We start from the raw sequence: 13,628 nt of genomic DNA on the forward strand, positions 1-13,628 counted from the left end.
GATCACCTGAGGTAGGGAGTTCGGGACCAGCCGGGCCAAAATGGTGAAACCCCATCTCTACTAAAAATACAAAAATTAGCCAGGCATGGTAGTGGGCACCCATATTCCCACTACTTGGGAGGCTGAGGCAAGAAAATTGCTTGAACCCAGGAGGTGGAGGTTACAGCGAGCTGAAATCACACCACTGCACTCCAGCCTAGGCGACAGGGCAAAAAAATAAAAAGAAAGAGAGAAAGAAAGAATTTCTAACAGAAGAGTTTCTGTTTTACTACAGTTCCAATCATTGAACCAACAGATTATATTTACATTTAAATAACATTTTCATTGTAAAGGTAGTTCCTTTTATTAGTCCATTATTAAAGTGCAGTGGAAGTTAGTGTACAATCTGATACTCATCTTCAGCACTGTCGGTTTCAAACATATTTTCTAGCAACAAAGACAAATGAAACCAGCACTAGACAAGAAAATGCCCATTTCAACTTAATGTATAATTAATACTTGTGTATTATTCAAGTAATACTTCGGTATTTTAAATGCTCTACTGATAATGTAATTTAAATAACTTATATACCATTAATAGGTCACGATATGATTTATTTTATTCTGAAAGAGCAAAAAGAAAATTCAATGCTGCTTTATATTTTGGTCTACTGAACAAAAGGTTACTTTTGTACTAAATAAGCTTCAGTGAATTTTCTCAATTGGTCAAGCCATTAAAATGACAATGCATTCACAAGGAGCTTATATTCTGCTTTTATTGAGCTCACTGTGAACAAAAATAGCTAGCTAGGCAAGAAAAGTTAGAGATATTAGATGTTGCAGGTTATGCACGTTACAAATAGAAAATATTAGTGCATTAGAAAAAAGGGAATAATCTTTATTGAGCCTATCAGGATGTCTATTTCTTGATATACCTCTCAGCTTGTTTGGTAACTTCAAGCAAGTTACTATCTAGTTCAGATTTCAGCTATACTAATATTTATCTGGAAGATGTTCTCCATAAATAAATATTCTAAGTAACTTATGTTTATCCATTATGAAATAAAACATTTTATATTTTAATCATTTTGTAGATACTCTTCCAAAAGATTTTAATTCCCTGCTTTTCTTAAAAAAGTTAAAACTGGCCAGTCGCAGTGGCTCACGCCTGTAATCCCAGCACTTTGAGAGGCCGAGGTGGGCAAATCACGAGGTCAGGAGATTGAGACCATCCTGGCCAACACAGTGAAACACCATCTCTACTAAAAATAATAATAATAAAAAAAATTAGCTGGGTGTGGTGGCGGGCGCCTGTAGTCCCAGCTACTCGGGAGGCTGAGGCAGGAGAATGGCGTGAACCCGGGAGGCAGAGCTTGCAGTGGGCCAAGATTGCGCCACTGCACTCCAGCCTGGGCAACAGAGCAAGACTCTGTCTAAAAAAAAAAAAAAAAAAAGGTTAAAACTTAATTTAACTATTTCCTATAGATTTAGTCACAACATGAGCATGAACTGTATTGTACAATGGTACTGCTACACTTTGATCTTACGTCTTCTCAACGCTGCTTGATGTGTTCTTAATATCTCACACCGCAATGAGGACCTGAGTGTGGTGCAGGCTCCTAAGCATAAAAGGCCTGGGCTTTTGAAATCTGGCTCGTCGGAGGTCTTCTTCTCTCCCTCTCTGCACCTTCATGACTGGTTTTTCACATGACTGAAGTTCTCATAAGAAATCACAGCAAATCAGGCTGTTGACACTAGGAAGGGAGTTCTAAAGAACTCTGAGTGTGTGAACATGCGAAAAGAAAAACATCTTCTCTTATAAGGTAACAATGGCTAATCTGTGGTCTCCACTAGCTTTTCTTATCCTTTATAGAACATTCTCTTCTCCTCAGATGATCTAACAGCATATCCTCTATACTGCCTGTTCATTTGATACAAAGAGCAGAAACAAAGAAGAAACAGTAGCAGTGCAGTCTAATGATACATGAGATGTAATCTAATTATACATGAGGTGTAAGATAATATATGATTATATTATATAAAATAATAGGTGTTTAGCATGTATTTATATATGACAAATAAATGTCAATTAAATTATGAATCTGAGTTTATGGGGGTGCTCAGAAGAAGTCAGAGTACAAACACGTAATTTTGTCTGGCTATATATGAGGTTATCACAACAGGACTTTTGAAGAGCAGTGGGAATTTTCGGAACAATCAAATATTCATAAATCCTACAGTAAATAAATCAGAAATACAGAAAATCTAGATTTTGCTCTCTCTATATAAATTGAACAAATCACTAAATTCATTATCTAACTTTTTTTCCCACTTTTTAAATTAGGCATTAATAAAAGACCAGTTTTTAAAAAAATTCTGCCTAAATAGCGACTTGTTTTTCTCTACCAAATACGTTCATATGACTCATATTTTAGAGAAACTATTCTAAGCCATCAAAGATTAGGTGATTACATGACAGATAACCTAATCTTCTTAGCTGCAATAAATTTTTACTGCTCTGAATTAATTTTATCAGAAACAAATGTGAGCTGGCATTTGAGTAACTAATAAAAACTTATTTTACTTTCAATTCTTCCTACTAAAGATAAAAAAGAAGCAAAAAAGGCGTTTAAAAGATTAGCCCTACTAATGTACTTGGCTTGAATAAATTAAAATTACCACTTTATTTCTGCTAGCTGGTAATGACAAAAACTGATTTAAAGAAAGCAATAAATAAGGAAGTAAGTAAGTAAGTAAACAAGGACAAAATACCTCAGGGGGAAAAACGTTATCCTATAAAACTTACTTTTTTTTTTTTCCACATACAACCCAAAGCTACCCAGTTAACGTATCTCCAATGTCTTGTAGCTGATGATATATAAATTGCTGAAATAGGCCAGGCGCGGTGGTTCACACCTGTAATCCCAGCACTTTGGGAGGCCGAGGCAGGTGGATCACAAGGTCAGGAGATCTAGACCATCCTGGCTAAGACGGTGAAACCCCATCTCTACTAAAAATACAAAAAATTAGCCAGGCCTGGTGGCAGGCACCTGTAGTCCCAGCTACTTGGGAGGCTGAGGCAGGAGAATGGCATGAACCTGGGAGGTGGAGCTTGCAGTGAGCCGAGATCGTGCCACTGCACTCCAGCCTGGGTGCCAGGCCGAGACTCCATCTCAAAAATAAATAAAATAAAATAAAATAAAATAAAATAAATTACTGAAATAAAACCATTCAAGATGATAAAACATTTTCTGGTGGCTTCTGTAACCAACTATACATCACAAAATATAGTCACTCCAGTAGCTAAAAGAATCATGAAGTAAAGGATATATTCTTTACACTTCTGATTTTTGACCAAATAAATTGCTCTCTTCCTCTATCTGTAAAATGGGGTGAGTTAGACACTGAAAATTTATTATTGGTAAAATGATTCTATTCTTCAGGTAAATTTTATATAATAATCAAGTACTTGATTCATACCTTGTTTTAATTCCAAACCTTCAGGTTGCTTATTCTCTCTCATGGATGAAGCAGAATCTATACAGATGTCTTGCCTGGGAAATGAAAATAAGATCAACTTGTAAAACTATATTCAATCACGTAATATTTACTACCCAGGTTCCCAGAATTAAGTTAGGCACTAGGGAAGACAGGCTAAATTCTTCTAAGCTCCCAGGGTGTTAGTTATTCAGTGTACTCTGGAAACTCAGAAACATGTATTCAAGTGTCAGAAGCAGCAGCTACAAACTACTAGCAATTTAAGCAGTACACTTCTTTGTAAAATCAAGGGGCAAACCTGAAAGGAACATGGAAGTAATTTTTTCTCCCTTCCAATACTCTGCAGGGTAGCTGATAGGAGGAATCACAACTCACAGCAGTAACCAATAATTTTTCAAGTTCAATTGTTAAATTTAATGAGCATTTTGGCATTCAAATTACTTTATATTCATTTAATTTCATACCTCAAATGCTTTGATGTCTACAGTACGTGGAAAATACATATTTTATATGTAATATACAGATGTAATCAAAGTAAAAGGATTAAATGTAAGATCATGTAAAAAAGTTTTGATTCACTATGTTCTAGAATACAGCTGCAAAACAATGTGCCTTCTTTTTTTTTTTTTTTTTGAGACGGAGTCTCGCTCTGTCGCCCAGGCTGGAGTGCAGTGGCCGGATCTCAGCTCACTGCAAGCTCCACCTCCCGGGTTTACACTATTCTCCTGCCTCAGCCTCCTGAGTAGCTGGGACCACAGGCGCCCGCCACCTCACCCGGCTAGTTTTTTGTATTTTTTAGTAGAGACAGGGTTTCACCAGGTTAGCCAGGATGGTCTCGATCTCCTGACCTCGTGATCCGCCCGTCTCGGCCTCCCAAAGTGCTGGGATTACAGGCTTGAGCCACCGCGCCCGGCCAACAATGTGCTTTCTTAGCATTATACCATCTTAATATACTTTTCAGCAAAAAGGTCAAGAAATTATAAATATTCAAATGAGCTATGTGACCATTTTCTTCAAAATAGGCATCTCTATCACCTTCTAAGAATTTTTATACACATCCTAAGGATAACATACCAGCAATATTTAGGAAATCTTCCTATTCACAAAATTGTGTCCATTAACAGTAACAAATCCGTCAAATAACCAAAGGATTAAAAAAGACTTATGATCATTTCTTTGAGAAGTTTACAATATTCTTTACAGTCAGCATCTCTGGCACTTATATGTTTGTTTTGTATTAAAACTGCACTAATAAAGCCCAAACTCAGAGAATACAAAATTATTTGGCTTTGCTGTTAATTATGACATCAGAAATTTATAATTGGGATATCTCAGTGTTTCACACTTCTCTCCAACTTCACCTACTCAGATTTTATTTATTCACCAGAATGATTGGCAGGTCCCAAGGAGGGTATCAACAATTTTCCTTGGCAATCCAGGGACAGATTAAATGCCAGTATACTACATTAAGAGCTTTGCAAGGTTTAAAGTTAAAATGTGCTACCTCAAACCTTCCAGTCAAATTAGATTTTACCTACTGGGAGCATTAGTGTAAGTACGTTTCTTGACAGAAAAATGTTTGCTTTTACACATCCTAGAATTGCATTTAATTATTCTTCTAAACATACACATCTAAATTTACAAAACAAAACAAAAAAAAGACTTCAAAATATAATGTAACATCACCAGTAAGAGGAGGATGGATATATGTAATACTCTGAGGAAGATATATCATTTATATAATATTCTGGCTGAGAATATATAAACCTGTATTATGAAGAATCAGCAGACAAACTCAAAATGGAAATAAGTAATGTTCTGTTAAGGAAAGTTGAATGTCATTGTTACAAAATACAAAGGCTGTGGATCTATTCCAGGTTCAAGGGTTGCTAAAGAGCCAAGACAATTAAATGTTATAACTGACCTGAGACTGCTGAACTGGTAGGGAAATTGTTATGAAGGTCATTACTGAGTCAAAAGACACACTGAAATACTGATGGGGAACTGGATAAAAGTATTGTATCAATGTTAAATTTACTCAAGTTGATACTGTGTTACAGTTACCTAATAGAGTATCTCTTTCTTGGAAAAACACAGTGTAACATATAGAGAAAAGTGTCATGATGTATATAACTTAGCTTCCAATGTTTCATTAAAAAATATACATATATAAAAAGTTAGTATGCAAATGGGATAGAAGATCAATAAGTAAATCCTGATAAAGGGTATATGGATATTTCTTGTACTATTCTTATTCTTGCAACATTGTAATAAGTCTGAAAGTGTTTCCAAATGTTTTAATAACTCAATATAACTGCCTTCCCTATGAAAGCCCCTCAGAGCCCCTTTAAATAAAAATTGGACCCCTCTATAAGGACTATCTTCTCTCATACAACAATTTATTTTAGTGCCCAAAGTGAACTTCTACAACATTCTATTTTAAGTTGGGTTCTATTAGGCTGTTGAAGTCACCAAACAGAATTTCAGACAGTAAGTATTGTACACCACCCTGTGGCAGAAAAGTGAAGTTAGATGCTGTCAGTATTACCTGAAGAAAAAGGAAAAAAAAAAAAATCCCAGAAAGTTTTCAATAGTTTGAAAATTTAAAATCTATACTAGCAATTTTTACAAGATGTACTTTATGACTAAAATATAAAATTCTCGAATACAATTTAAAGATCTCCAATAAATGGCATAAAAGGCAAGATATTTACAAAAAGGAAATGTCTTAAATTGTAAGAAAATTATGTGTACATGTCTTTTTATTTCTACTTTTAAGAAAATAAAAATTTTGTCCCCTCTCAGGTGGTAAGACATACTAGGTGCCAGAATCAGGAAAACTAAAGCAATTCCACTTTATATTTAAATGACATTCAAATATTTCTATCAAACACTTTAAGGAAGAATTTTATAAACAACTGGAAAAAGAGGAATGGGGAGAGGGTGGGAACACACTGCCAAAACCAGTTCTGGTTATGAATTTTGCAATTATCTTTGTGCTCCTTTCCATTTAAATAAATTAAAAAAAAAAAAAAAAAAAAAAAAAGCCTGTTTTCTTTTTTGAGACAAGTTGTTGCCCCGTCTTCCAGGAAGCTGGAGTGCAGTGATCACAGCCCATCGTAGCCTTGACTTCCTGTGCTCAAGAAATCTTCCTACCTCAGCCTCCCAAGTAGCTAGGGCTACAGATGTGCACCACCATGCCCGGCTAATTTTTTAAGTAAAGGTGGTATTTTGCCCTGTTGCCCAAGCTGTTCTTGAACTCCTTGGCCTCCCAAAGTGCTGAGATTACAGGTATGAGCCACCTCACCCAGCTCTGTTTTTATATTTCTAATTCACTTCTCCTATCTCCAACACTCCTTTAAAGCAGCTTAATTTGCAAGCTCGGCCTTGAATCACGAGAGCCCTATACTTATGACTGAGATTTAAGTTCTGAAACCAACATCAGTCTAACTTACTTTATTTTACCTCCACAAGCTATCCACTGTCCATCCTTTGTTACAGTTCAATGATTTTTTTAAAATCAGAGTAATACACTGGGGAGATCTGTGGAACTTAATAAAGATCAACCACACATATGAACTCCTATATTTCTAAATGTGGGTGGTGGGTATAAATTTCTTGCTCAAATGTAAAATAATGGCAAATAAATCAACTCACATCTCTGTTGTGTCTCTCATCAAGCCCCTTCCTCAGACAGCAAAATTTAATCCTACACCCGCTAAGGAAACCTTATCTCCATTTCCTCTGTTCAAATAATATAAATCAAAGGATCAGTTACCACACTCCAGTGCTTTTTCTGACCCATGATTCTCTAAGGCTTCATTGTATATAAACTGTCCCCTACCCTGCGACTCCAAGATTTTGTGAATAGGCAATTTCCTAAATAGGGGGCTCTGTTTTATTTTAAAGTGACTAAAGGGAATCAAAGAGGTGAGTATAGTATCTCCTCTTTGCTCTATCCCTATATTACTGTTTTAATGTCCTTTCTAATTTCAAAAATCAGCATTAGATCACTTTGTATGGACATTTAAAGGTGCAAACATGCAGGTTTTAAAATGTGGAATGCTATCTAGCATTTAAGGTCACAATATTGCCCGTGATTAGTAACACTTTCTGTAAAGATTTTCTGAAAAACTGTTATTTTGAATAAACTTATTATGTTATGTCAAACATTCTACATATTATATAGCCTAATACAATTTACAAAGGATATGAGAACATTAAGTGGTGTCTAGATAACCAATTTATGATCCTTTACCAACCGAAAAGCAGTCAGCTCTTTGTGTCTAAGAGAACTGAATTTATAGAAAATAATGTCAATATAACAAATTGATCTCAATTGTGAGAAAAATCCTTTTATACATTCAAATATATGTTTTCTCCTAAATGATTTTTGTAATAAATGAAAAAAATAGACACATACCAATGAATTTTTTAAGCAATAGTAAAGATTAAAAACCACAAGAAATTTGGCTGGGGACAGTGGCTCATGCCTGTAATCCCAGCACTTTGGGAGGCCGAGGCGGGCAGATCACCTGAGGTCAGGAGTTTGAGACCAGCCTGACCAACATGGAGAAACCCCGTCTCCACTAAAAATACAAAATTAGCCAGGCGTGGTGGCACATGCCTGTAATCCCAGCTACTCAGGAGGTTGAGGCAGGAGAATCACTTGAACCCGGGAGGCAGAGGTTGTGGTGAGCCAAGATCACGCCATTGTACTCCAGCCTGGGCAACGAGAGAAACTCTGTCTCAAACAAACAAACAAAAAACAACAAATTTATTGGTTTCTTTAGGTTTGTGTAGCATAAGAGGAATGGAGGGGAAATCCCCCGTATTCATCGGTATAAAGTAGAATAGTCATTGTTACAGATTCCAAGTAAAAATTCCAAAACAAATACAGTAACATTTTTTTCCAATGCTTACCATGTGGGCAAGTACTATTCTAAAGACTTTCAATCATTTTCTCATTTAATCATCATAACAACCCTGTGAGGTAGGATTCTATTTTCCAGATGAGAAAATTGAAGCCTAGGAAGGTTTCGTAGTACTAACAAAAGACAGTAAATAACTTTAATTTTATTTATTTATTTATTTATTTATAGTCTTGCTCTGTCGCCCAAGCTGGAGTGCAGTGGCGCGATCTCGGCTCACTGCAACCTCCGCCTCCCAGGTTCCAGTAATTCTCCTGCCTCAGCCACCCGAGTAGCTGGGATTACAGGCACATACCACCATGACTGGTTAATTTTTGTACTTTGAGTAGAGACGGGATTTCACCATGTTGGCCAGGCTAGTCTCAAACTCCTGACTTCAAGTGATCCGCCCACCTCGGCCTCTCAAAGTGCTGGGATTACAAGTGTGAGCCACCACATGTGGCCAGTAAATAACTTTAAATGGCCACTAATAAAATGTTTAAATGTCTAATAAGAGACTGTTTATGTTCTGCTGTACCAAACAATGGAATAGTAAATAGGCCTAAGTATATGTATTGGGTAGGACGAAGTCCAAGAGAAAGACATCCTTATATGGAAGAAATAATGGTAAAAGGTACAGAATAGTTTGTACAATATGTTACCATTTGTGTGAGAAGAAAATATATACATATATATGTAAATGTACAGAATACCTCTGGGAGGATACCCAAGAACTGGTTTACTGTGATTGCCTATAGGAAGAAAGAATAGGGAATGGCAAAAGGAGAGACTTACTCTCACTATATCCTTTTAAAATCTTTGTATTATGTGTATGGGTTTATATTTCAAATAAGTTGTTAAGAAACTGACAATACATGAAGACAAACACTCACTCTGGTATAACATTTCTGAATAAGAGGACACACAAGAAAAGGTTAACAGTGGTTACCTTTGAAGCTCGGAACCTTAACTTGGAATCTTGGACCATCTCCATCTCCTTACTGCCAGGTGTATGGATTGAATTCAGAAGATTTGTGAATTTGCCTAGTGTATTTGTTTCCTATGAATTTTGCAATAAACTACCACGGCTTGCTGACTGAAAGACAACAAAAATCTATTCTTTCCCAATTCTGGAGTCCAGAAGCCCAAAATCACTATAAATTACCCAAAATCAATACATTGGCAGGGCCACAATCCCTCCAGATGCTCTACAGCAGGGGTCCCCAACCCCTGGGCTGCAGACTGGTATCAATCCATGGCCTGTTAGGAATCGGGCTGCACAGGAGGTGAGTGAGCGGTGGTGGGCAAGCAAGCATTACGGCCTGAGCCCCACCTCAGCATTAGATTCTCATAGGAATGCGAACCCTATTGTGAAATGCACATGCAAGGGATCTTGGTTGCAAGCTCCTTATGAGAATCTAATGCCTGATAATCTGGGGTGGAACAGATATCATCCTCCCCCCATATTCCCTGGTGGAAAAATTTTCTTCCATGAAACCAGTTCCTGGTGCCAAAAAGGTTGGGGATCACCGCTCTATAGAAGACACTGTTTCACAGGCTTTAAGGCCCTTTCTTCTATCTCCAAAGCCAACATCTCTGACTCTGTTTCCCTATGCTGTTATCATATAGTCTTCTCAAAGACTGTCAAATCCCCTTCTGTTTCCCTCATATAAGGACACTGGATATAACGATACATGCAAGTGATTGCATTTACAGCCCACCAAAACAATACAGGAATATCTTCCCAACTCACCATCCCACTTAATCATATCCTGCAGTCCCTTTTGCTATATAAACTAACATTCACAGATTCTAGGGATTAAGATGTAGCTATGTGGGAAAATCCCCCCACATAGCCACATGGGGAAAAATTACATCTGTATTTTCACTAGAATCCATTTTTTCTAGGTATTAGTATCTGTGATTCTGTCACCATTAGAAATCACACATATTTTCACATAATATAGTTGTTGCACACATCCAAAATACTGTTCATACTTATTCTGTACTTTAAAATTATGAAAGTTATTAGAACTGCTGCTAGATCTTATTGTTCATAAGTATATTACCATATTGCAAAATATTTTAATATTAACTATTTTATTATTAATTTCCTTTCTAATTGTTTTAATCCATGAATTAAAAAAAAAAAAAAAGAGCAAATATCATTTTGAAAAAGAATCTATAGGCTTCACTAGACTTCCAAGGGTCCCTGACACAAAAAAGGTTTAGAAGTATAGTACTGCTTAGGAGAAAGAACAAGTATGGGAGGAGGATGGGGTGAGATCAGAAGGTGAAACAGAAAGGTTTTTATCTTCATTTTAAACTTGTATACTATTTGAATTTATCTATTTATCTATTATATATGTACATACAACTTTGCTTTTATTTGAAAGTCAACAGGAGTTATCTTCAACTTCATACTATTCCTTCCTTATTATGCTAGGCTGAATAACAGTCCCCCAAATATGCCCACATTCTAATTCCCCGGAACCTGTGAATGTTACCTTATATGGCAAAAAAGGACTTTGTGATTGTGATTAAGGATCTTGAAATGGGGAGATTATCTTGCATTACTCTGGCGAGCCCAATGTGGTCACAGTAATCATTTTATAAGGATGTAAGAGAAGTCAGAGTCAGAAGAAATGGCAATATCACCCTGGAAGCAGAGAATGATGTGATATGCTCTGAAGATGAAGGAAGGGGCCACAATACAGAGAATATAAGCAGCAACTGGAAGCTGAAAAGGGCAAGAAAATGAATTCTCCCCTCAGAGCTTCCAGAAATAACCAGCCCTGCTGACACCTTGACTTTAGCCCAGAAAAACTGATTTTCACTTCTGATCTCCAGAACTATGAGAGAATAAATATGTGTTGCTTTAAACCACTAAGTTTGTGGTAATTTGTTATAGCAGCAATAGGAAACTAACACACTTATAATTTTAAAAAGTTAATAAATCCCAGCTTACAAGAAAAATCAGAGGATACAGGAACAAGTCAAATAACACCGTGAAGATACAATCAGATACAGCCAACAGGTGTACAGGACAACTTACCCACTTTCTTCAACAAGATCATTTAATTTATTAATAAAAAAGCAAACAAGAGATAATAGGAAGGTGGACACAGTTCTACATTAAAAGAGACTTAAGAGAGAGAACAGCCGGACGTGGTGGTTCATGCCTGTAATCCGAGCACTTTGGCAGGATGAGACGGGTGGATCACGAGGTCAGGAGATCGAGACCATCCTGACTAACACAGTGAAACCCTGTCTCTACCAAAAATACAAAAAATTAGCCGGGCGTGGTGGTGGGCGCCTGTAGTCCCAGCTATTCTGGAGGCTGAAGCAGGAGAATGGCGTGAACCCGGGAGGCGGAGCTTGCACTGAGCCGAGATCGCGCCACTGCACTCCAGCCTGGGTGACCAGAGAGACTCTGCCTCAAAAAAAAAAAAAAAAAAAAGGGAGAACAACTAAATGCAATGTGTACTCTTGCTTGTACTCTGCTTCAGAAAAACCACATGTAAAAGACCTTTAGGGAACATCTGGGAAAATCTGAATATGAAATAAATATCACATATTAGAGAATTATTGCTAATTACATTAAGTGTTACAAAGATATGACTGTATAGGCAAATATTAAAATTAAAAAATTAGATTTAAAACATCTGCAATATACTAAAAATACTACAAGAAAATAGATGAAGCAAACATGGAAAACTGTAATAACTGTTAGATCTAGATGACAGGTATATGGGAGTTGATTATACCATTCTTTCTACTTTTCTATATGCTTGATATTTTTCATAATAAAAAGTAATAAAAAATGAACCATAAAATAAACCAAAATAAAACCTAATACAGTGAAATTCCTTTTATTTAACTTAGACAGAAAATGTTACTTCCACAAAAAAAAAAAAACTTATTAACATAGGAAACACTTTTTTTGAAGTTAAATTATGTAATTTTGAGCATTTTTTATTAACTTAAAATTAAAAACATCTTTAATTCACCAATTTGGATATGGGGCCACGGCCTTACCTTTAATACAAATCCATGGAATAGAGTTCCATATCATCCTACTCACATAAACCATTGTTGACATTTCTAGTTTTGGCTTAGTTAAAATGAAAAAATCCGAATGTGAAAAAAAACCCATTTATATTTATACAATGCCCCTCCAGATATTCTGTTTCCCTACAGCTAATTGAGTGCAACTTTTTAGAAACTCGAATTTTCCCAAACTCAAAACAATGTAATCAATTAATCTTTTCTTATTAATAGTTAACCTGTTTACATATTTAAATTACACAATTATAAACTGACTTGGAAACAGAGATGAGTGACTCTTGGTAAGCAAACAGTTTAAATGATGGGACAGGTACATGGGCATTATTAGAGAGTAGTCATTAACAACCAATTTAGGACACTGTGAACATTAGTGAATTTATTTTTCAAATGAAATGAACAATTAATAAAACAAATCAGTTAAGTGATTAAGAGAAACTTCAATTTTAAAAAAAAGTGATAGAGAAAGAGTAGAAAAAAGGAAAAATACCTGCTAATCATCTAACCCAGTGCTTGAGCAGCAGGATGAGGCAGTAAATTGACTGATGGAAAAATGACAATAGATACAGTTTAAAAGTTAGGTTTCTGTAATAGAATAACTTTTATTTTTTATTTTTTATTTTTTTACCCAGAAGCAGCTACAAAAACAGGTAACAATGCTTCCCAAGTCCCTCAGAGTTCCCCACAGGGAAACAGTTGCCAAGCATACCACCTGATTGAAATGAAGATCCCATCTGGGGCTTCTGGCAAGCTCATGCTCTCCCATTCTAAGGAAAAGTTCTATAGATTCTGGAAAGGTGCCTATCTGTTTCCTATTTAAAAGTAACTATATCAAGATTTGCTTCAAAGTAATCAGATTAGAAAAACTGGGAGGAGGGTGTTTAAAGTCATATGGAAGGGACATAATGAGTGATAAGTATGCAAGGGTTCATCGTACTGCTGTCTTTTCTTTTTTGTACATTAAAATTTCTCTGTGATAGAGTTAAGCAAGTAAGTAACTGGTACATAACAACTGATACATTCCAGAGTGGTTATCTGAGTTGTCTGAATCACAGGTCAATTTCCCAATTGGATAATTCCCAAGAGCCCTAGATCTCAGGGGTGTGTATATAGAGACACACACACACATATGTATACATACACACACATATACACGTGTGTGTGTATACATATATA

General features: G+C 36.1%; 1 protein-coding gene across 3 annotated transcripts in view; it reads right to left on the minus strand.

The window, feature by feature from the left end:
- The window catches only part of CAAP1 (caspase activity and apoptosis inhibitor 1), a 55,171-nt gene that overhangs the window by 16,251 nt on the left and 25,292 nt on the right, over nucleotides 1–13,628 (minus strand). For all 3 annotated transcript variants that reach the window (XM_011994367.1, XM_011994368.1, XM_011994366.1), the window contains one exon: nucleotides 3,460–3,533. In XM_011994367.1, the coding sequence (XP_011849757.1) occupies nucleotides 3,460–3,533 (74 nt within the window). The remainder of the gene's footprint in view (nucleotides 1–3,459; nucleotides 3,534–13,628) is intronic.

The sequence above is a fragment of the Mandrillus leucophaeus genome, unplaced genomic scaffold (genome assembly GCF_000951045.1).
Source record: "Mandrillus leucophaeus isolate KB7577 unplaced genomic scaffold, Mleu.le_1.0 Scaffold454, whole genome shotgun sequence".
Classification (NCBI taxonomy): Eukaryota; Metazoa; Chordata; class Mammalia; order Primates; family Cercopithecidae; genus Mandrillus; species Mandrillus leucophaeus.